Genomic DNA, 24,586 nt, shown 5'->3' with positions numbered 1-24,586 from the left:
ATGATTAATGATTGTTTTACTCAACTTAAGTAGGATTTTCAATCCGAACTTTTAATGCACACATTTTGCCGGAAGTTTACATCCGTTGATATGGCCAATGGCCACTTGAGGCGAGTACAAATGACGGATGACTCTCTGAATGAAAGGGCGTAGAGTCAAGAGTATCTCTACTGTCTGGTAAGAGCAGCCGGGACCCGCTCTCGACAGGACTGAACAAGGAACGTTTGATGTAAAAAAAAAATATTTGGGAAGATTGAAGAATACCGGACCACTCGTACATTATTGCGCGAGAAAGTGGGTTGGTGGGGAGTGGGGCGGGTGGTTGGGGTGGGGGAGGGGGGGTTCAGGGGGGGTCCCCTGACAAAATTTTAATGAATAGATCGGTGCTTTTTCGGTAGTTCCCCCCCCCCCCCCCCCTTATTTGAGCCTGACCTACATCTAGATCTTGATATCTATACGTTTGATTCGCGGTGAGCTAAGATATCAAACCTAAACAACAGCAAAACATTAAATTGTGGTAAAATTCAGGGGGGCATGCCCCCCTGAAACCCCCGTTCCTATTTTTGTTAGGTCAGGGGGGCAAGCCCCCCTGAAACCCCCGTACTCTTGGGGCCAAAACCCGTGAATAACAATTGCGGGGTGGGAACTACCGAAAAAGCGCCAATAGATCTACCGGTCCGAGATTCTCCATTGAGAGATTGATTCTAGATTTTCTTCTTACTTTCTACTTTCTGTTCTCTAGCCTACTATTGACTCTATATTCTGGCCTATGAGCCTAGATCTATAGCCTCTTGATGTTATTCCATGTCTTCTCACTCCTCTGTACATTGATTTCGGAAGGAGTTCCACAAAGGGCCGGCTCTTACCGTGAAAAGGTCAACGGAGCAAACTATACTACGAGAGTTAGAAAGTGCACATCCAATTGATGACTTACATTTTGGTAAATTTGAGTGACTAGGCAAGCTAACTTCTTGGAGCAAAGCACATTTGACAGCTCCAGTCGAGGACAAATTCGGGTCATGTGGAATCTGCTAAAAATTCACGGCTGAACTTTAAACTTTTACAGGGGAGGTGAAGACGTGTAGATCTACTTCCAAACCATTGAATCCCTCTTCGTCTCAGGGGCCGTTGGTGAAGAAACTCATGCCCACAGTTTTCTGGGATGCTAAAGGTGTTCTGCTTCTTGACATTCTGGAATCAGGACAAACTGTTAATGCTAACAGATACTGCCAGACTCTTGATAAGTTGAGAGAGGTTGTGCGCCGAAAAAGACCAGGCCGGTTGTCCAGTGGGGTCATTTTGCAGCATGACAACGCAACGCCAGACACCGCAAACGCTTCGAAAGACTGTATCCAAAGGTTCGGCTGGGAAGTTCTGCCACACCCCCCTCACAGTCCTGACTTGGCCCTGTCAGATTATCACCTTTTTGGACCAATGAAACGCCATATGTCTGGACAGTGATTCACCGACAACGAAGACCTTGTGGAAGCTGTGAAAGATTGGTTGAAATCCCTTTACGAAAAATTCTTCAGGGAGGGTGTCTTCTCTTCTCCCTAATCCAGCGATGGGGAAAATGCGTCCAGCAGGAGCCTAGGTGATTACATTGAGAAATAAAGCACATCATAGCACATGTTGAGGTATGATTCATACATTTTTATTATAATAGGACAAAGATTGTTGCTTTTATGGACCTTTTCTGGTTTTCCGTGAGACAGCCCCTTGCAGCTATTTTATTTTTAACCAAACTAATATTATGGTCTTACCAATCACACCTTTCATCAAGTGTTCTATAAAATGACCGTCTCCATTCAACCTTGCCCCTTGTGACGAGATGACTGTGTGACGAAATCACTGGTATTCGGGGGGTCTCCCCCTTGTTAAAGCCACAAACATAATATTTATGTAGGTAGCGTAAACACGGCCTCGCAGGCACTCGCGGCCTTCCGACCGCGTGGTATCGGTGAAATCGGGGTAATTCCAATCGCTGTTTCTTTGCTCTTTCTCTATAAAACACCAAGTGCCGTACACCTTGTAAAAGTTCAGCTTTTCCTCGTTACAATGGTGTAAGTTGTTTTTATGTCCGATTAGTAGGAGCTGGAGAATCGCCCACGAAAGCGAAGCCCCTCACGGTCGGAATGCGTGGTCGGCCGGTTGAAAAATTGACACGGGTGCATTCAAATGCTTCGCGGAACGAGGAATGATTAAATACCGTCTTTTCATTGGCGGAGAACTGTAGAGCTTTACACGGGCTTTCCCGTGGTGATTTGCCTTTGGCGTCTAAATAGAAAGCTTTTAAAAATACTGTCAAAATGTTTAAAGATCACTTTTTACCCATAATATGTAAAATACCGGCTTAAAAATATATATTTAATAAAAGATCAGCTATTTCCTATTAGAATAAAGTAATCTGCTTGGAATTATTTTCATCAATCCTTCCGCGAGACTCAGAAAGCATGTGACCCCGCACGCGGGGTACACTACAGTATAGAGCCGACTCGCTCGCCGCGGGGTCCGGTGCGGCGCCGGTCGGGTCAACGCTCGGTGTTTTTGTCGAAATAACAACAGATCATCGTGTTTGAGGCGATAAAGTACTGATTTGTAATGATCTCACAGTCTTGAAAAAAATTAGGCTCCATATATTTGTTATAGTGATTGTACTCTGTTAATGTGGAGACGTTTAGTGCTCTTGGTTGCAGCCAGTGACTGACTTTAACAAATTTGATCAAATTTTAAACAAAACTACCATTTTCTTAAAAATTGACTGAGAGGTTAAAGAATGGTACCAAAATGCTCAGTGGATATAGGCCTTTCAAATGGAACTGATAAATTTGGCATACAACTACTTTGAAAATTTAGTTTCTGGTACCTAATTTATGTATATGCTAAATACTGAACCAAACTTTTTTTGTATACCCGCTCAAAATATCCCCTCTTTTGTGTGTTGTTGGTCGGCCGACTCTCTGAGGAACTCCTTCCGATTTCTGTGATTCTTCTCCAGGTTCCACGCAGTCTTCCCCTTGATCTTTTGCCCTGGATGTAAATGTTGGTAACATTTTAATGTTTCAAATGAAATGGTGCGTGAGGTTCTCATGCGCGAGAGCTTGAATTAGGAGAGTTTGTGGGAGTCTTAAATCAAACTTACAATGAAAAATGCATTGCAACTACACTACACAACTTGTACTATATTATGAATATTATAATAAAGTAAACAATATATATGATGTAGATAATGTAAAATGGACTAAAAATAGTAATTTGATTTGTGAATTATTGACAATATTGATAATGATAAATTAAATTTTTATCATTATATTAAAATATGCACCTCCACCTTGCCTCTTGCAGACTCAAGATGTCCTCGAACAGGAGTGAGCCATGGCTGGTACCGCTGAATGAAACTGTCATCATCGGGTACTCTGATATAGCAGCAGCTGGGAGGTCAGCACTAACAACTTTGTATTGTAAGACATCTTGTCTAAAACTTAAGTTGGTGGGGAATACACAACATATGTTCATCATCATCATCATTGTTTTTCTCACCTTGCAACAGGGTATAGGCCACGGACAAACACCTTCCACCTTTCTCTAACCTGGGCTAGCCTCTTGATGTTATTCCATGTCTTCCCACTTTTCTGTACATCAATTTCTGTGATTCTTCTCCAAGTTCCTCCCGGTCTTCCCCTTGATCTCTTACCCTGTGGGTTCCAATCCAAAACTTTCTTTACAATATATGTTGCACTTAAACAAATACCTTTCTTATTACTTTGCCAGTTTCCTTTGGGCTTTTCAAACCACTGGCTGAAGCATGGTGTAAAAAAACATTTTCTTTAGTGAGAATTCTGTATGCAGACATAGATATGGGAGACTCTTTTGCTTATAATCTCTTAATGCTTTGAACCATATAAATAAGCCTTCATAGTCTTGGCACATCTGAGCTCCTAAAGAAAAACTCCTTATTAGGTGTCATGCTGAATAACTGTGGGGATGATCATAGTTGAATTCACAAAGGCTGTTCTTATTCTTGGAATGTTTGAAGATTTTTCAATTTTTTTTACCCACTTAGCTTGGTTCTATGAGAGACGAACATTACATTAGGAGGTCCCACTTCTTATATGACTTCATTGGGAAATAAGGGTGTTGAACCAATACTATCGTAATCTCCTCATAGCTAGGCATGTACTTAGGCCAATAGATCTAGATAGATGTTAAAACTATGAACCTCAGATACAAAAAACTCAGATTAACTATAAACTGGAGCTTTATGAAAGAGAAATTAATGATTTCCCATTAAAAAATATTAATTTTATAATAAACCGTATATTCAATGAACATAACTCTGACCCAACAAAGTGGTTACAATCCTGCAGGGAGAACAGTACTGCCCTCGCTGACGTGGCTTCGCTCATTTTTCTCTAGCAATAAACCTTATCTGCTCTATTCCATGAGACCATAGATCACCTTGCACTGTATCACTACCTGCCTGGCCTGTTATTGCATATCATGCACTGTAGGCTATATTACGATTGACATCTATATATTCTTGCAGAGGCACTCGGCCATCTTTTATGCGACCAATCAGATGCCTACTTTCAGTCACACAGACACATGAGTTGTTGATACTCTCTGGACATGTTTTTTTAATGTGTGCTAGGGTTATGAGAGGTCGGATAGGCAATATGGTATGGCATTCAAGAAAAGCAAATATCTCTTGTTTGAAATCAACTTTCTTATTCATTTGCATTGCTTTCTATGAAAAAGGTACCCATCTGTCTTGAATAAAAGTCAAGATATTTGTGATTGAAGGAGGTGAGGTCATCTGGTTTCAATGGTGAAATTAGCAAGAATAAAATGCCTGCCAAAGTTTGTTAACTCCAATAGCAAAACAGTCCTTGAAAACTGAAAAATGACATATTTTGTTTCTTTAATCAATGCTTTTCAGTAAATTCCACATGGAAAAAAGGTTGAGTCAAAAAGCAAAAGTTTGATGAAAATTGTCTAACTGCCGGAAAAATGCCTGTTTCTCCAATTTTGTTACTTTGATGAGCACCTGATTTCCCCACAATGCATCACAAATTTCTTTGACATGTTTTTTGTTTTCTCTTGTGATAGCCGGGCTCTGCTGGGACTCTCAGACCTTAGAGAGCAGCTGGTGTTTGAGATCCCTCAACTTCCCAATGCAAAACCGTGCTGTGTGTTGGATCCCAAAGCAGCAGCAGCTTCAAACAAGGGAAAGAAGACTCAAGAAAAACCTCTGGGACCTTTTATAGTGTACAATTGTAAAAACCATGCTCGGGTGAGTCACATACTGCATTATGCGTCGTTTTCCCACAGTCGGATGCTTGTAATGGTTTAGGTTTTAGGAAATAAACTGATTTACGTACTTTGCTCTAAATAATTGTTTACATTTTATGTCAGCAAGTTAATTGGCTAGAGACTTCAGCATGTTCTTGATCTTGTTTGTGTCTAACCAGTCTGATGAAACTGTGTTGTCATAAAAGTTAGTTAGCATGGTGTGCGCCAATTAAAAACAAACAAAGAAAAAAAAGTGGTTTTTTTTGGCTAAGATGATGAGTGGAAAAAGTAAGAACCAGAAGCTTTCCTGTATCCCTGAGAAAGGTCAAATATTTCACTTTCTCTTCATAGAGAAGTTTAAGCAACTTTCACCTTTCCATTTAATCTTATTTATGCAGAGTTCAATAGAGTGTTGATGATTTCATGCGTTTCCTGATGATTCATACAATATGAAATTAAATAAGCAACAGATTTTATTATGTTTTTTTTTAATGCAGCAAAAGGTGAGGAAATATTTTAGTATTTTGTTTGCACATTGCACAGCACCATATTTTACCACATCTTTCATTCTGTAATATTAGGTTTGTGATTTGATATTTACTGTCGTGAGAAAAGTTGTTCCAGTGGGCAATATCAGCACAACAGAATGTTTTATGATCATGAAAGACCGGACTAATGATAGACTTTAGTGTGATTCTTATGGCCTGTAAAGGTAAAATATTGACAGTATTGTAGAAGACAGTAAATGTGGCAGATGATTGAAATCAGCTGAGGTTTCCATTGTCATTGTTGCCAAAGAAAGTGGAGGTTAAGCCTAAAACTTGAAATATTCATTTTGTTTATTTATCTTTGTTTCGTCAGATGATATACTGACATTTTTTCATAGAAAGCATACAGTATAACACGGATAGGTCGAGCACAGAAGACTCGAAGTTTGCATCAGCCGAACTGTGTCTGCGGCCCCATTTATTTCCCTTCTTTATCTTTGTAAGAAAGTTACGCGAAGCTTGAACACAAACACGGAATAGTCTAACTAATTATGCTGCCGTGGAGTTCTAAAGTCTTTTGAGGTGCACTTGACTTGAGACAAAATAATAATAAGAATAATAATTTAAAAAACGAATAAAGGCAAGGCCGGTAAAATACCACCATCCCCCCTCCACAGAAGCAGCTAGCTGTGCTATGCCCCAGGCCTAGCTACGCTTGTGTGGAGTGGGCGAGAGGAAGGCTTGTGCATCACACAATCGGCCGCCCCAACCCAGTTTGCGCTTCATGGGAGAGGCGGGGTAATGCTGCATTATTTCATCTTCGCGTTGTTGATAACTGTTGGGATATGCTTATCCTATCAAATTGTTTAATTTTTGAAAAAAGTTTGGAAAGGCACCATTCGATGGATGCAGACGAAAGACCGCTCTCACTGACCTGCGCAATTAAACTGTCTTGGTACCGGTAGACTCATTACCTGTTGAACTCGAAAGCACTGCTCATCGTGTTTCTCATTCTCAATCTGTCCTTTTCAAATTCTCTTTGTTGCTTCCCTTGAATCTCTGGCACACCCGATGCCATGACACAGTTCACGTATCCCTCGAACTACTGAAGCAGGTCCCAACGAATTTGAGCTATCTGTGTTATACTGTACTTTAGTAAGAACTATTGTTCATTGTGTTGGCACTGTGAATTAAAAAAAAAAATGTTTTGAACTGACAGTAACAGGAGCACATTTCTTTAATTGCAGTGAGTGTTGTGTCGGTTGCATGAGCACATATAGGTAAATATATTACGTTTATTTCTACCTTTGTACAGTTGTTTTGTTTTGCTACAGTAATTACTGTGTCTGAACTTGTTGCGTTCTTTGTTATTTAACCCAACAAACCACCTGTACATTTAATCAAGTAAGAGCAGATGGTTGGTGGGTGCTGTGGTGTGGTTTGCTTCTTCTTTCCTATCAAACATCTATTATCCTTATCTTCCCTTATTCTTTATTTTGTGTTTTTTACTCTCTTGTAGCACCTCTAATCTTCGGCACTTCTATGGCCAAATTGTGTTGCAAGTGCCATAGAACTCTTACTAAACCCCCCCCTCCCAAAAAAATTTTTTTAAAAAAATCCACAGTTAAATAAGAATGTTGAATGCCCATGGTCAGGCTTTACACTTGAAGTGTTGAAGAGTGGGTGGCCTCTGGACTAACATGTGACAGCAACAAAATACGACTTCTTTACTACGCTTCATTTGTTTCTGTCCTATCAAACATCTATCAATACTATCCTCCTTATCTTTTCTCCTTCTTTTTTTGTGTGTATGTCACCCTCTAGTAACATTTCTAATCTTCGGCACTTTTATGACCTTATTGTGCTGCAAGTGCTGTTAAACTCTTATTAAACTTAACTAAGTTTCTCTCTGTCTATCTTGCTTTTTCCCCCACCACAAAACGATGTGTTGATGTGCCTCTATTTAATCTGACAAACTGCATAGACATTATTTTGATAATTCAAAGGTGATGTAATGTTCTCAATTCTTTGGCTCCATCCTTCCTTCTCTGTACTCTGATTCTCTCCTTCCTTTTCTGTACTCTGATTCCCTCCTTCCTTCTCTGTACTCTGACTCCCTCCTCCCTTTTCTGTTCTCTGACTCTCTCCTTCCTTCTCTGTTCTCTCTCTCAGTGTTTTGCTCAGCTTCGAGTCTGTCCTTGCTGTGATGTTGGCCTGTCATATTGTTTGCTCCCCTGCCTCTCCTTCTCAAGATATGTGAATTATCAAACTCTGGATTTAAGCATTAAGAAAAGCTGGATTGGGTTACATTAATCTTTATGATAGATTCCCTCAAAGGGCAGTGGTGGTCCCTTATTTGGAATTCCCTGCCAGATTGTAACTAATCGTTCTTCGTATAAATATTTAAAAGAAATTTGTTCTGTCGGTCAAGATTTTTGCGTTAATTGAAAACCGTACCTTACTTAAATTGTCCAGAATGTGCCTTGTACATTTACTGTCATTGAAATCTCATCATTAGTTTGGTTTGTATAATAACTAACACTTGAACGGTCCCCCCCAAAAATTTTGAGCTGTTGTAGTAGGGTTTCTTTTTAATAGTGTTCGAAGATATTGTGAGGGCGAAAATGGAAGTTTTGCTTGGCTTCATACATTGCTGCCAATAGGAAAATTAGTTACTCCAGTGTCTTGTAATTATTCTCGTAAAGCAAAGTCAAACTGAGTTTTGGGAATTCATAAATCTTGTGACAGCAATATTTAAAGTGGGTTTTTTTTTCCCTCTTAGAAAAGTTTAACTTGAAATATTGTTAAAAGGAAAAAAAAGTTTGTAAAAATGCACAGCCAATATTGTGTGTCATAATATGGTTTATTACAGTATTCCTTAGTAGTTCTGAACTGCCACATCCCAGCTGCATGCAGCCACTCTGTAGTGAAGTACCTGGTGGAAGCTTGTCGGACCAGGTGAGTGATCTTTAGGTGGGCGTGCAGCCTATGTAATTGTCACATTTTGTGAATATGTATGATTGTATAGAGAGGTTTAACGCTCCTTTGCATTACTCTAAGATTATTTAGGAGACGGGACCTCCAACTCCAATGAATAAAACGTCCATTTTTGAAATGACTGAGTCAAATAGGAAAAAATTAGTGTAAAATGCCTTTCTCAATAACACTACATCAGACAGAACTGAAGTGTGGCCCTCCTGAATCCACAATTTCACAATTATGGGTCCTGTATCCTAACCTCTTTTGTAGACACAAATCTGAGCGAAGCTCAGTTTGGATTCCAAAAGGGAAGAGGATGCACTGATGCTGTATTCGCATTAAGACAGATATATGCAAGAAAACAATCGAACACATGAAAGAATCCAACATCGTCTTTATTGACCAGGAGAAGGCTTTTGATAGAGTAAACTATGCAAAACTCTGGAAGACACTCGATAAGTATGGCGTCAGAGGACAAATGTTAATGTCAAAGCTCTATACATCAACAGCAGAAGCTCAGTAAGAACGAAGGAAGACAATACAGACTGTTTCAAAGTAAGATCTAGAGTATGACAGGGATGTGTTCTATCTACCCTCCTGTTTATAATATATATGGACACAATAACGGAAGACGCAAACCAGATCCCAGAAAGCCTAAATGAACTTTGCAGACGACAAATATCTTATTAATCCAAACCAACAAAGCCTCCAACATCATACTACTGAACTGAACAAAATCTGCGAGAAATTTAACATGAAAATAAGCACATCAAAAACAGAAGTTATGAAAGTGAGCTGAAACCATAGTGCTCTGAATATCCATGTCAATGGTAAACAACTGAAACAGGTGAAGGAGTTTAAATATCTTTGCAGTACTTTTTCTGAAAACGGGTCCATAGACAGAGACATAGAAATGCAAACTCAAAAAAAAAAGCCAATGCTTTCACCTACCAGCGCGCACCCCTCCTATCTCATCCAAATATCTCCATGGACACAAAGAGACAGTTTATCATCTCAATATTCATACCAACGTTATGCTACCAGTGTCCAGTCCTGGACATTAAGTAAAACCCAGGGAAGCAAAATCACTTGTGCGAAAGTACTCTAGAATATCCGTGAGTGAATTTATGCTTGGATCATGATTTTTATTTCTCAGTTCTTAAACAAGTATTTCTAATGTGCCATTTCTGATATATTTGTGTTTATGCAGACACATTCTCACACACACACACGCGTGCGCGTGCACACACACACATGAGAGCACACACACACACGCAAACACTCACACACACACACACACACACACACACACACACACACACACACACACACACACACACACACACACACACACACACACACACACACACACAAAAAAGCACACACACACACTCAAAAAAGCACACACACACGCACACACACACACACTCACACACACTCAAAAAAGCACACACACACACTCAAAAAAGCACACACACACGCACACACACACACACACACACTCACACACACACACACACACACACACACACTCAGAAATCAAACGCACACGCACACACACACACACACACTAAAAAAACACGCACACTTAGAAAATTCAAAAAGTAGACGCACACATGTACACACACACAGATACAAAAATTTTTTGGGGAAAGGACATTTTATAGTCAAGGGTTTGGTGGAAGTGCACAAAATGTGGTATGTACCGGTATTTTGAACAAAGTTCCTTTTGATGCTGTGCTGTGAATCACTTTGTTGCTCCGTACACTTTTTAAACTCAGCACTGGAATCCTAACTCTTTCTGCAGCCTTTCTACTGCTACTCCTTGGCTCCTTCTTACTGCTGTCTTTTAGCCACACCCCTGGTCTTATGGTATGCAAAATCTAACTCCTAGCCTTCTCGGATAAGGGTGAAAACTCTCAGCAATCCTGTGTGCAAGTTGCACCTGTTAAGGATCCCTTGATGGTCCCAAATCGATAAGAGTAGGCTTCGGTTGCCCCCCGGGCAAAGTTCAAAGTTTTCTACCAAACTGAAAATGTTTAATGTTTCCTGTGCGCTCATATGACCTTATGCAATTGCGAGCGCTGTAAAACACTTACCTAATAAAAAAACCCAAACACCCTCCCCCCCCTCCCCCTAAAAAAACCCCAATGCAACTCAGCGCTGCAATCCTTTTGAAAGATAACCTGTCAAAGAACTTCTCTGCTGTGCCCTTATGACTCTTGTATAAAATTAATTGTGCTGGTTTGTTTTTTTCCTTCTCTTCAGTTTGCCTTTTTTATTTGCTTTTCTATCCTTATAAGTTAAATGAAAATGGTATTTTTTCGTTCTGCTTATGTGTCTACTAAAGAATACAGGATTATTTTTTTTCTACAGTACCGTATGTTACTAATCTATTTCAGTTTTGCTCGGCGTGTTTTTCTCCTATCTGGCCAGCATTTTGACCTGCCTGAAGGCCCACTCAGACCTCTCTATGATAACTGCTGGAATGGCATGGGCCCTGGTGAGGTATATTGATAACCCAAAATGAATTGAGAAGTGAAAGGGTGTGTTTGAGTGAGGGGAGGGCTATATCGGAGTATGCGTTCTTATGAAATATATGATGTTCATTCATCTTAAATTGATATTGATAGCCCAAAGTGAATTGGGAGGTGAAAGAGTGCGTTTGTGTGTTTGAGTGAGAGGAGGATGTCAGAGAAAGAAAAGAGAGAGTTGTGCCTTTGCCATCCTATATATCGGAGTGTGCATGCTTATGTCACATATGTGTCATGATGCGGTGGAACCAGGCGCTCGTCAGTTTTTGGGAATCTGGAGTTATTGATATCATATCAAGGCAGGTTCAATTGTCTTGCTTTCAATTAAAAAATACTCATCTATCTCAAGACATTTGAGATTGAAGGTAAAATTAGCGAGAAAATGGTTATCAAAGTGAGGTAACTTCCAAAGCTTAAGAGTCCTCGGAAATTGTAAAATTGCAATTTTTTTGGCCTTTAATCAACGTTTTTCAGTAAAATTCACGTGGGAATGTGTTTTTAAATTAACATGAAAGGTGTTGAGCCAAAACACAAAATTTCGATTAAAAAATTGCCAAAATGAGCGGCAGAATGCCAGTTTCTTCAATTTCAGTATTTTGACGAGGGCCTGATTTCACCAGCCTACCACACATACATGTTGTTCATTGATCATAAATCACTATCATGTACATGCCCCAAATCACTATCATGTACATGCCCCTACACAGAACTTTTTGGGAACTTTGAAAGACCGAAATATTAGAAAGAATTGTGAGAGGACTAATTAGTGTCTGATTAATGCAAGGACTCTGGCTCAAAAATACTTAAATCATGGGGCCACAATGTTCATGCTGTCAATCATTTTTTAAAAATGTCTTATTATGTTGAAAAAATTTGGTTGAGAATTTTGATTTCGTCTATGCAATGATTTGTTAAATTCTTGCTGGAGGATATTAGAGCATTTAACTCATGAGCCAACAACCATTGCAGCCTGACAGTTTTGTGGTATATTGAATCATTGACCACAAAAAGACTGTTAAAGCCATCATAATTTCTAAAATGCAGCAAAAGAAAGAAATAAATGCTCTCACACTCACAGACAAAGAAAACTGCTTCCTATTTTTCAGAATAGTTTCTATTTTATCATTATTTTGAAATGGCAATGTCTGGGGGTTGTGCATTTTTTTTTGCTCTCAATTTATAATAAAATCATCTATCGCAATGCAGGGATGTCAGACTTAGTTCTTTGCAGTTAATAAAGTATTGTACATAGCGACACCAAATTATTAACAAAACGAAACAAGTGGGTCATCTGATGGCTCACCACTTCCCACCACTTGTCACAAAAAAACACCGGAGATATCGATTGATAAAGCGGATCCCGTAAATACAAGCAATTAGGCCACCGAGCTGGCAGCGTGTCCCGTAAATACACGGGAGTAGGCTGAAGTGAGTTAAAAAGTTGGGTTAGGTTATTTTGATTTTATTTGTACAAACAGAATTTTGAGCATGATGAGTTTTTGTCATGTGAAATCTGCTCAATGATATTTTCTTTATCTATAACATATTGATGTTGATCTAATATGAGTTATAGACCTTTGAGAGATATACTGATGTTTATTTAAAGATTTTTATTGACATTTTCAGGTACAGCTTGCCCTGTACTGTCGAGGGATGTGAAGTTGTACGATGCTTTTTTGTCAAACTTTATTCAGATGTTTATGGTGAGTCATGGTATGGTGAATGTATCATAATTACCACTGAGTGCAGACAGCCCAAATTTAGCTGTGAAAAGCATGAATTTAAAAATGATCTAAAATTTCATTCCAAACTGCCGAATTGGATTTCAATGTTAAAAGATTGCTCTGCAGACATGTGACTTTAATGGGTGAGGTCACCTTGGGTCGGTATAAACAGGTGAAAGAGTGCATATTTTTTTGTGTACCTTCTTGAACTTGGACTGGTTGGGGTGGTGGTTGGCAGGGGGGGGTTTGCCACTTCTAGGAAGTGGGCTGGACAAACAAATCAGAGCTACATTTGAGCTGTGGCAGAAATGCATTCAACCTACTTTCAGTGAAAATTAGAGCCATAGACCTGTTTGTCTACATTCACATTGTCAAAGTCATTTTTACTCGATTGCGCATCGGACACACGGCCCTGACCCACAAATACCTCCTACAGGGAGATAAGAAGCCGTTCTGTGTCGGATGCAACACAGATTTTACCATTAGACACATCTTAACCGAATGTCTAGACTTTGGAGAGATCCGAAGGAAATATGATAAATTCAAGAAATTGCAAGACATTTTTTCCGTTGTTGGTCCCAGCAAAATTTTTAATTTTATGAAGGCCATTGGCCTTTATGGCAAATTGTAAAGTGAAATCGTACTATTTAAAAAAATGTTTTGTTACTTATAAGAGTTGTTTTAAATCGCAAATATATTTACACTGAATTTTAATGTTTTAGCATTTTAAAGTCTAATAGTTAACCAATCGTGCAGTGAACTTTTGCGAAAGTAAACAGCTTGTGTTTTGCGCGCTCATTTGACCGTACGCAGTTGCGAGCGCCGTAAAACCGTATACTACTACTACTACAAAGTCTTTCAGATTAACATTGCAAAATTGAAAAAAAAATCAGTATTTTGGTTGTCAAATGTAGTAGGGTTTAAAAGGTTGTAGGTGATGGAATACTATAATCATAACAATGTGTGTAAACCTCATTTGACCATATATCTGGCTGCAGTTCAAGTTTTATCGCATTATATGATAACAACAAAAAGATATAGTTGTAAAGAAATGATATGCTGTTTATTTATCATTGTGTTTTTAACAGGGTTTTGACCCTACAATAAAGACTCGAGTTCACATATAAGTGCTCTCCACTTTTACCTTGTGCACAGAGACTGCAGGCCTCAGAATATGCTGGTACACGTGTAACGTCCAGTGCCCACAGGCACAATCGGTTCTGTCCGGTTCGCTCGTCAGATTGAGGGCGCATAGCAGCTATTGTGGCACAAACCGATTGCCCAACTTCTCACCTAAAAAACTAATGCGTTTGTTTTCAGGCGATGAGTTGGGCGATTGGTTGGCGATCGGTTTGTCGTTCCCCCAATGGGCACTTGGTATAAGGGAGCGCAAGTGCATGAGTCCTGTAAGCTGGGGGGTGGGGGTGGGAGGAGGAGATTTGAGGATTTAAGATATTTCCACTCTCCCCCTTTTCTCCCTTTCTCCACCCCCAACTTCCTTTTGTGTGACTGGAGCCCGTTAAGTTATGACCTTTCATATTTCAGATTGACGGCACGCCTTTCTCAACTCTGATTGCTCTGTGCAACAAGGCAGAGGCTGGACATGCTTCAGAAATAGATGGGTCTCTTGATGTGAGTATGGTCAAAAACTTTCTCATTTTTTCTAGTCTTAGATATTTGAGTTTTCTTTAATCATTCCAAAGAAAATAAAAGGAAAATAGGATCTCAACTGGAGCTATTATTTAGACATACCACTTTTATGCATGTTTATTCTATGTCCTATCCATTGTTATACTTACTTCAGTGGAGTCCTCTAAAAACAAAGACTTTCAATCCAGAACAGCAGTAAATCAAAAGAAAATAAAACCCCAGATTTGTTCCTTCTATTTGAGCAACCTTTCTAAACTTACTACGCGATTAAATGGAAGAAAATCTGACAGCCCCGCGGATTTCGGTTTATGTGAACTCTACTGTATACATGAGACTGGTTTGACAGATCGCTACCTCAGAATTACCAAGTTCTATCTGACATATTTGGCTGTTTAGAGTTACTAATACAATGAGTTCAGAAACCAAATGTTCTCTCTGCTTTATCAAAATCGTAAGATTATTCTGAGTCGTTATCAAGATATTCAAAGAATTGCTTTCGAAAAAGCTTGACGTGATATGAAACTCAAAATCTTTGACGTCAAATTTCTCAAAACTAGGTCCTGAGCAAATAGAGCTTTGTAATTCTGAAGTAACAAGATGTTGTGAATGTTTTTATTCCTCAGGTCATCGAGATGTATCAGGAACACCTGAGTGAAATTACTGGTCTGAGGTTTAGCTTGGCTACTAGTAAGTCTCTGGTAAGTTTTCACACACACTATATTTTCCTCTGCTTGTGTTCCTTCTCATTAATTGACACGAGAGTTATTTCCAACCTACCAACTTAATTTGTTTAAGTTTAATTTTAATAAAGAGTTGTACTGTACTTGCAACACAATAAGGTCATATAAGTGCCGAAGAATAGATGTGTTACCAGAGAGTAACATACATAAAAAAGGAGTAGAGGTAAGGATGATAGATGTTTGATAGGAAAGAAGGAGCAAACCACACTAGAGCACCCACCAACCTACCACACTTGATTTGTGGATAGTGGTTATCATCAGGGCTGGAACAGATTGATGGCCATTTAATTTTACAGTGATATTGGTGATATTGTTGAAGGTGCAATATAATAATACTAGCTGGGCCCCCTTTCGATGAAAGGTATGATCGGTGTATTAACATCAACTGAAAGTCATTGGCCTATTATATTTACACTCTGCTGGAATGGAGAAATAAATCTTGAGAGATGCAAAAAATTAGAAGGTCTAGATCTCAAAACAAAATGCGCCTCGTGAAATATCACTTCCTGCACTTCCGCTGTGAAGGACAGCTGTGCAGATTTGTTTCGTTTCTCAGTGGAATAATCACAAAGACCAAAGAAGGACAGGAACTTTTTGTCAGATATATTTTTCTAAATTCAGGAAATGATTAAATAAAAAATCGGACTCCATCATGGGGACCTATCTACCTTTTTGCAGGTACTTGCCAACTTTCAACTCTGTAGTTGTTGTAGTTTAATGGGAAAAGTGACACATGTGTGTCCAAGTTGCTAAATATATAATAGATAATAATGTAAATGGTGCCTTTACTAGTGTACTTGTCTTGTCCTGTTATGCTTGCCAATGTGGTTGATTCAACCAAAGTTTGCCAGGAAAAGATCAGTTGCAGAGAATGAAAGAAAAGGATTTGAAATTTTGTTCTTGGTTGCTTTATCTAGTTTCTCATTAAAACCAAGTAGTTCAAATTTAAGTTAAACTTTGTGTTTCCCGGGAAGCTGAGAATGTTTTTGAGTGTTCTATGGTCTGCTGGGGTAATAATATAGAGTAAAGCGCACAGAGCTTGCTGTCGAGTAGGATATGTGTTATACAAATGCTATTTATTATAAACTAAGTAAGTAAAAAAGAAAAATGGAGGAAAAGGACAGACACTAGGACACGTAAATTCCCATTTGTATTATATCTGAGCAGAATATCAACACAATTTACCCCATGTAAGAGTTGGGCTGCTTTTTTCTTTTGCAAAATGTAGATTCTTTTATCCCTATCAACAGAATTTAAACATTTAACATACTGTCGGAGCCATCCCTGGCTGAGAGGGATGCAGCATCCCAGGGGAATGACCGAGATACCTGATAAAAATTTTCTCTCGTCCCCCCTCAGAAATCGAACTTAGATCTCCTGCATGCCACAGCAAAGAGTCTAACAGCTACTCAACAGATGCCATTTTGTTTTAGTTTTAATAAAAGTTTTACGGCACTTGCAACACAATAAGGTCGCAGAGTAGCATACATGAAAAGGAAGAAGAGATAAGAGTGACGATATGCGTGACAGATATTTGATGAAAGAAGGAGCAAATCATACTAGAACACCTGCCAACCACCCGCATGCAGGTTGGGCTGCTTTGACCCAGTGTATCAGGGCCAACTGTGTGGAATACAACATCCCAGCAGACAGAATGAGATGTGCTATCAGAACAGTAACAAAACTTCTCTCAGGAATTACACTCAGCGCTCATATGATCTTATGCAGTTGCGAGCGCCGTAAAAACTTACCAAAACTAAAACTGACATTCTTCTGCCTACTACAGCTACGGTGAAGAGCCTAAACATTACACCACGCATAAGTACAAATTACAAAAAATTTGATATTATTTTCAGGTCTATGATGGCAACCCTGGAGAGAATGCAGACATGGTAGCCATGATTTACGTGTGACACAGCACCAAAGGGCATCAGTAAATACAGACATCAACATAAGTTAAGGACCACCTTAACAGACAGCCCTGTTTGTTTTTTTTAAAAAAGAAAAAAAGACAGCAAGGAATGTTTCAAATTTTGTTTGCTGTGAAAGTGTTAATGGGTTACCAATGCGTACTGCAGAGCTTCCTAAATGGGCAAAACCACCACGTGCAGCACGGAAATCCTCGGGGAATTTTAGTTAAATTTGCTTATTTTTTATCGACTTGTGTGCGACACCACGGACATTCCACTGTTAATTAAAATTTTTGGTGCTCGTCATGAACGGACGTACGGTCTTGAACTGTGCTCACTTTGGTGGCAATACAAGCCGCGGTTTGCGCAAAATCCAGTATCGCATCAACCAAGACGAAAGCTGAGAGACTTTGATCGTGCCAGAGCTATGTTGGAGCCAGAGAAGTATGGCATGGCTGCAGGATGGAGTTGGAGCCAAAGAAGTTGCCAGAAGGCTTGCAGTGTCACACTCTGTCATTGTCCGCCTGAGGCAGCACCATCACGTCACTGAATCAGTCCAGAAACGCCCACATACAGGTCGACCCAAGAAAACCGCTCAGAGCGTTTGCAAGTGATCCTTAACTTATGTTGAAGTCTGTACCTCCTGTTGAAGCTAACCACGCAGCTGACCACCTCATCACAGGACAAGAGCTGTAGTAAAGGTGGACTGACACTGCTCAGTTTTTGTTTTAACTAATGTCTATGGCAGTCTTCATGTCTGGAAAAATCTGTTTAGTTTTAAAAATAGAGATGGAGGGAGGAAGAAAGTAGCAGAAGTGAGAGTGAGAGAAAGTGTGTGTGTTAATATTCACCTATTTGTTTCTTTTTTATTGACTTACACCCCTGTGAAGGTACATATATGATAGATATTTTGTCATAATGCTCTTTTACTTTCAATCCTTCTGAAATTTTGAGTACGTATGCTATGCTGTTCACTTATTATTTTTTTTATCCTGTGTGGCCACAGAGCTTTTACAAAATACCCTAAAAATGAAAATAAAAAAGTAGGGAACTACTTTGTTCGCCTTGTTTCAGTCTTGTATGTTAATTCTTTGGTTGTGTCACTGTATAGTTTTTCCTAGTTTCTTTTGTGTTTGGTGTGAACCTTAAACTTACTAAAAGACTTTAATTTTCAAAACAAGTTTTAATATCTGTTTTAGTAGGTGTTTTTACGCTCCCATCGACACAATGTACATCATTTAGGAGGCAAGCTTTTTAAACCCTGTCTGTAAGGACCAACCTGGGCTGAGAGGGATACATCCCAGCAGAAAGATAAAGAAACTCGATACTGTAGAACACGACTATAGCGGCACAGCGGGACCTTACCGTAATCCCCCTTTTTTTCTGTGTAAACTCAATTACTTGTGCTCAGGTTTAGTGGGGCAAGGAAAAGCCCAAACTCTGATACAGCGGGAGAGATCAAGCGATCTCTGACTGGGAGAATGGGGTTCGGGAGCTGTAGGCAGGCTCCAAACAGGCAGTCAGCGGTGCGATGTTGTGATTGGCCAGTCCAGTGATGAGGAGGTGGGGCAGGCAGCAGAGAGAGAGATGGTGCGGACAGAAGTGTTACGTGAGTCACTCCAAAAGCGATGTGCCGTACCTAGATGCTCAGTATGAGAGCGTATAGGCCATAACCCTAGGCCTAGGCAAGGCCAAAAAGTAAAAGAAGAGGAGAGCATGTAGTCTGTGATTCCTGATTCGTTGAATTGCGATCGTTGATGCTCATAGGCATACGCACGCATCCACTTCACCAGTTCTATGGTAGGTCTACCAGTACGATAGCACAAGCAACGAACAAGCAACGAGACCAAGGAAAAGATGGCTGCATACAAAGACAAATGGAAATGCTTCTCACTCGAATTAAAGGCAGAGATAATCATTGACAAGAAAAGGAAGACTAATTAATCTAAAGCGCAAATTTTATTGATATGGAAGGGAGGTGATCTTGATTTACAGAAATTTTTAGGTAATGTCCCCTTTGCATTTTTATAGCGGGAATTCTCCTACAGCGGGATTTTTCTTCTGGAACCAAATGTCCCGCTATAGCCGTGTTCCACTGACTGTAATAATCTTTCTACCCACTTGGGAATTGAATTCAGGCAATGATAGTACATAACAAGATGGGCCACTTCTCTCTTTGAGCCAATTAAAAAAGTATCCTCAAAATTTGGTGGCGCCCTCTTCACAAAAGCGCACTCTTTGCGAACAGAGTTACCCTACTTGAGTTTTAAAAAATCAAAGTGAAACTAGCAAGTTTTGGGATAAATATCGGAAGAACGCTTTTTAAAAATGGTTACGCTGGCAAAAAACCTCTTCCGGAGGAAAGGGTGATGGTTTTCTTCGTTTAATTTGACTTTAGAATGAAAGGCGAGAGGTCATTAAAATTTTAAAAAAACTAAAACTCCGCACTGAACGTACCCGAACTGCTGATGAACAGCAGTCGATCTGCGCACGCAAGGAGGTGCTATTCCTATTCTTCTTCTGGAAAAACGAAAGAGAGCTTCAAAACAGACTGCAGCGCCTTCTGAACCAAATGTCCCGCTATAGCCGTGTTCCACTGACTGTAATAATCTTTCTACCCACTTGGGAATTGAATTCAGGTCTCCTGTGCACAACAACAAAGCACCTAATTGCAACACCACAGACACCAGTTCAAAAAAAGTTACTTGGCAAGATTAAGCAAAAAAATGAGAAAAGGGAAAGAAAACAGACCAGATACTAGAGTAAATATGTGTATATCTAACAGTTTAGTTAGTTTTAGTAGAGGTTTTACGACGCTCGCAACTGCATAAGGTCATATGAGCGCCAGAAGATTAGAGGTGTTACAAGAGACAAGAGAGTAACAAATATAAAAAAGAAGAAGGGGAAATAAGGACGATAGACGTTGGATAGGAAAGAAGAAGCAAACCACACCAGAGTACCTGCCAGCCACTCACGAGCAGAGCTGGTTGTAACGGAGTACAAGTACTCCGGTACTTGTACTTACGTTACAATTTTCGGTACTTTTACTGTACTCCGGTACATTTTGAGAACCAGTACTTTTACTGTACTCCGATACTTTTTATAAAAGTACTTTTGAGTACTTTTCAAGTACATTTTGAGTACTTTTGAAGCTTAATGAAAGAATAAGTGCCGACATTTCCGATCATAATTTACGGAACAAACACCCGGGCGGGCACAGCCGATCAACCAAGAGTTAAAAGTTGAGATTAAAGAACTGCCCGTCGCGTCAAAGATCAGCCACTCTTGTGAAAGTGATCACATGCGCAGTAAAACTCCATGAAACGGTACAATGATCCCCAGACGGGATCACACCGGGGTGTGAACTGACCGATGAGAGTTTCTTTTCCCCAAACATCGCACTCGCATCTGAGCTCACCACCTGAACTTTCATCCCTCGCTGGGTGGGTTGGGCCTACAAATTCGCTCCAGGCAGGATCACATCGAACTGTGAACTCTTCCCTGACCATTGAAGTTGAAGGCAGTTTTTCTCTATTCCCAAAATTGCGAGACAGCCTGAATTTTAATTGGTGTGGTCACAACGTAATGGTGCGTAACGACAAAGGCGGGGGGACTCAATCAGAGATGGAAGGCTACAGTTTTTGGACAGGTAAAGGGGAGGGGCAACTGGATAAACGTAGATAAAGATCTCGAGACGATATGCTAATGAGTGTACGGTATAATATTATGGCTTGCCTCATGCCACCATGCTACTGTGATTGGTCATCAAGGATGACCACTCTTTGCTCACCATATGTCATAATCCTTCCCAGGGGTCACGCCAGTTCTTGGGCCACTGTAGATTCTTCCTTAGCTTCGTCGGGCTAAGATCCCATATTTCCCTTGCTCCCGAGCGCTGGGAACTTAGGCGGAGACTACTGTAGTAGAGAATCTTTGGTTACACTACACTTACTAGACTCTAGGAAATTACATGTAGTCCTATTTTGGTTTGCCGTGGGCGCCGTGGACTACACAGTGTGACCAAAATCTGTCTTACCACTATTATAATCAATTGAAACTGAAACTGAGTTCTCAATGTATATCAATCTAACATTTTTTAGGCTACCTAAATTTCTTTTTTCCTTTTTTTGTGGTTTGTGCTTAAGGCTACCTTGATTCCTTGAGGATTTGTTAAAGAAGAATTCAAAGCACTTTTTTTGCTGGCCATTTTCATCAATTTTTAATTTTCTTAGATCAACTTTGTCTCTACATTTTCCAATTTTGATACTTTTCCTACTTTCCGACCTCTAGGACTGACTTACATTTGATCATATTGTCTTGCTCAAACAAATTCTATTCATAATATCACTTACTCACTAGTTGCGTCTGTTTGCTGGGGTTTTTTTTTCAATTTCACGGACAATTTCCACCTACGTTCAGTGCGTATATTCAAATGCTTTGTATACTGTTTACATTATTAGTAATAAATGGCCGAATTAGTCAATTATACTAGAAATGTTAATTGTTATTCAATATGAAGTTTTGCATTAGTACTGAAGTGTTTTAGCATATTAGCAGAAAGTACTCCAAATGTACTCATAAGTACTTTTTTAAAAAGTACTTGTACTCAAGTACATTTTACAGGAAAGTACTTTTACTGTACTTAAGTACATATTTTAGATTGTACTTAAATTTGTACTTAAGTACCTTTTTAAAAGTACTTTAACAGCTCTGCTCACGAGTATATTAACAGTTGAAAAAAAAAAAAAAAAAGAACCCCACATAAAACATCACTAATATATTTATTATGATTTTTCCATGTTATCCATTTGATCATAGTATAATATCAAACTCACAACAGTCGGTCAGTAATATAAAAAATTATAACTGAAAAACATGAAAATGTTCATCAATTCCAAGCAGGAAAATATCAAATTGTACACATCCAAATCTTATTTCACATTTCCAGCACATCTGACAAAGACAAATATAGACCAATAATTCCATATCTTGAGATCTTGTACAGCAAGAAACTATCACTGTAAGAGAACTCTGAAACAACCAAAAAAAGCTCGTTAATCATGAGAATGAGAATTGACTTTTGAAGCAGAGAAAGAATTGGTATTGTACCAAACCTTTGATAATCCTGTTTTCATCCGTTCCCTAACTTACGTAAAATAGAGGACTCTTACTCATCCAAGACCAGCACAGTCAATGACAAAAATCACAACAAGCATGCTTAAACCAGTGTGGAGGTTTGAATTTATAATCAGTGTACAGAAGTTGTGGGCATATTATTGCCAAATTTTTTGTCACCATAACAAGGTTAGTTTTTCTAAAAACTGTGCATGTCCTTTCAAATGGGCCTATCCTCTTGACAATTAGTAAGCATGATTTACTATATAGTGGACTGTGTACAAATTCTCTGTTGAGACTGGAAAAAAATTGTATCATGAGAATTCTGTACTCATCATTGCTATTACAAATCCTTCACATTATGACAGGGAATTTAATCACATCACGTCAAATCAAACCTCCCGAAATGACCAATCCCACCAAAGGGAAGTAAAAAAATGTGCACCTTGAAGCAGTCCTCTGAAAGATCAACCATACTTTAAAAAAAAAAGGGGTACTCTTTCCATTATACGTTAAACATGTTTTAAAGACTACACTGATCCCAGTGACTCTCTGAACCAACAATATGTAGAGTATCTTCCGATCCAATGCATTAGTACGTATGCGCACAAGCTCACAAACTTTTTCCTCTGTGTAGGACCCATATGATCTCCCCACAAAAATATTTTTTTCTTTCTAAAGGTAGGTGTTTTACGACCCCCCATTGACACAATTTAGATCAATTAGAATGCGGGCTTCTGACCTGCCTGTCAGGGCCAACATGATCTGAGAGGGATACTATATCCCAGCGGAAAGACTGAGATACCCAATAAAAAATTCTCCAAACTCAAAACTCCTCCATACGGCAGTGAAGCGACCAACGGCTACACCTCCGAAGGCGGTCCAAAAATTAAACACAGTTCAGATTTTGAGAGTGTGATGGTAACACAAAGACAAAAGCTGCTTCACAAGTTAAAATGTTCACAACCAGTAGCTAAAACCAGACCACAGCATTTAGTATGAAGACAAGGGTGAAAAGTGTTCCAACGTCCCTTACTTAGACTGACTTTGAATTGGCAACGAATTACTGAAACTAAATATTATTCATCAAATAAGAAACATAAAATATATATTGCAAGTCCTATCCTTTTCGTCTCTTTCTGCTCTCCTGAGTATTCATACAAGTCCTCTACATCAGATGCCCCAGTGCCTTTCAAAGTCCATTTAAGGAAAGATTGGACAGTTCTTATTGTATAACTTATAGTATAAGTAGGCCTACTTTAATTCTATTTTAAGCAGATGGGGGATAACAAAAAGCTTAATAATTGATGGACGGATTGTGATACATTTTCCAATGGATGTTATAGGCCTACAGAGGTACATGGATAATTTTCCAAGTCTGCGAGCAGGTTGCCAATAAAACATCACTTTCTTGAAATTGAGTTCAAAAGACAGCACACACTGGAATGTCAATGAGAACCACCTTCATGTTTTTCACTGTCATGGGTAGCAATACTTTCAACATCAAGTGTAATCTGGTGATACCGAGTCAGGTGTTTTTTCCTTCAAATTCTTTTTCTTCATAAGATTCAAAACAATTGAGACAATTTCTTAAAAGTATACTTATTTGCCAATATAAAAATAAATGAGCGATGATTCAAGACTACTATGTTTGTACAGTTCATTTTATGTAAGAAAGCTTTTTAAAGCCAACTTGCATGTGAATAATTTCCAAAAGTTTTTTAAAAAAAGGAGAAGAATGAAATCCCTGAGAAAACAAAACAACCGATGAATATGAAAACAAAATACGAGTGACACACATTGTGGACTGAAGAAATTATAAAATATCCCACTTTCGACATTATCATTCCCCAACCCAAAAAAGAGAAAAAGAAACAAAATTTTTGTAGACATTCTATACTATTCTATAAGAAAACGGCCAAACGTAGCCAAACATTGTGATGTTGGAGACTCCCTTCACATTCAAGCATTTACACAAAAGAAACAAAATATGAAATATCTTGCGAGTCTGGTAACGTACAAGATGTTAATGAACAGACTTTGGGGCCAATCTCAAAATCTAAGGTATGAGTACTAAGTAAAATTTTTGAAAATGGTGTTTGGGGTAGAGTTTATGATCTTAGTTTAGTTTTAGTAGAGGTTTTACGGCGCTCG

General features: G+C 39.1%; 1 protein-coding gene across 1 annotated transcript; it reads left to right on the top strand.

Annotated features, from left to right (window-relative positions):
* Positions 1-163: 163 nt before the first annotated feature.
* Positions 164-17,428, top strand: LOC101852359. The gene is made up of 10 exons (XM_035972668.1): positions 164-229; positions 3,346-3,438; positions 5,110-5,293; positions 5,790-5,795; positions 8,653-8,738; positions 11,162-11,262; positions 12,920-12,996; positions 14,563-14,658; positions 15,291-15,365; positions 17,264-17,428. The coding sequence occupies exons 2-10, from the start codon at positions 3,353-3,355 to the stop codon at positions 17,318-17,320; spliced, it is 768 nt and encodes a 255-aa protein (XP_035828561.1). The 5' UTR covers positions 164-229; positions 3,346-3,352; the 3' UTR covers positions 17,321-17,428.
* The last annotated feature ends 7,158 nt before the right edge of the window (positions 17,429-24,586 follow it).

This window comes from Aplysia californica, unplaced genomic scaffold (genome assembly GCF_000002075.1).
Source record: "Aplysia californica isolate F4 #8 unplaced genomic scaffold, AplCal3.0 scaffold00786, whole genome shotgun sequence".
Lineage (NCBI taxonomy): Eukaryota > Metazoa > Mollusca > Gastropoda > Aplysiida > Aplysiidae > Aplysia > Aplysia californica.
This window is presented reverse-complemented; position numbering and strand designations above follow the sequence as displayed.

Coding starts and splice junctions, on each gene's coding strand:
- LOC101852359 (XM_035972668.1), top strand. CDS start 3,353: ATGTCCTCGAACAGGAGTGAGCCATGGCTGGTACCGCTGAATGAAACT. Junction 8,739..11,161: donor GTGGAAGCTTGTCGGACCAG/GTGAGTGATCTT, acceptor AATCTATTTCAG/TTTTGCTCGGCGTGTTTTTC. Junction 12,997..14,562: donor ACTTTATTCAGATGTTTATG/GTGAGTCATGGT, acceptor TTCATATTTCAG/ATTGACGGCACGCCTTTCTC.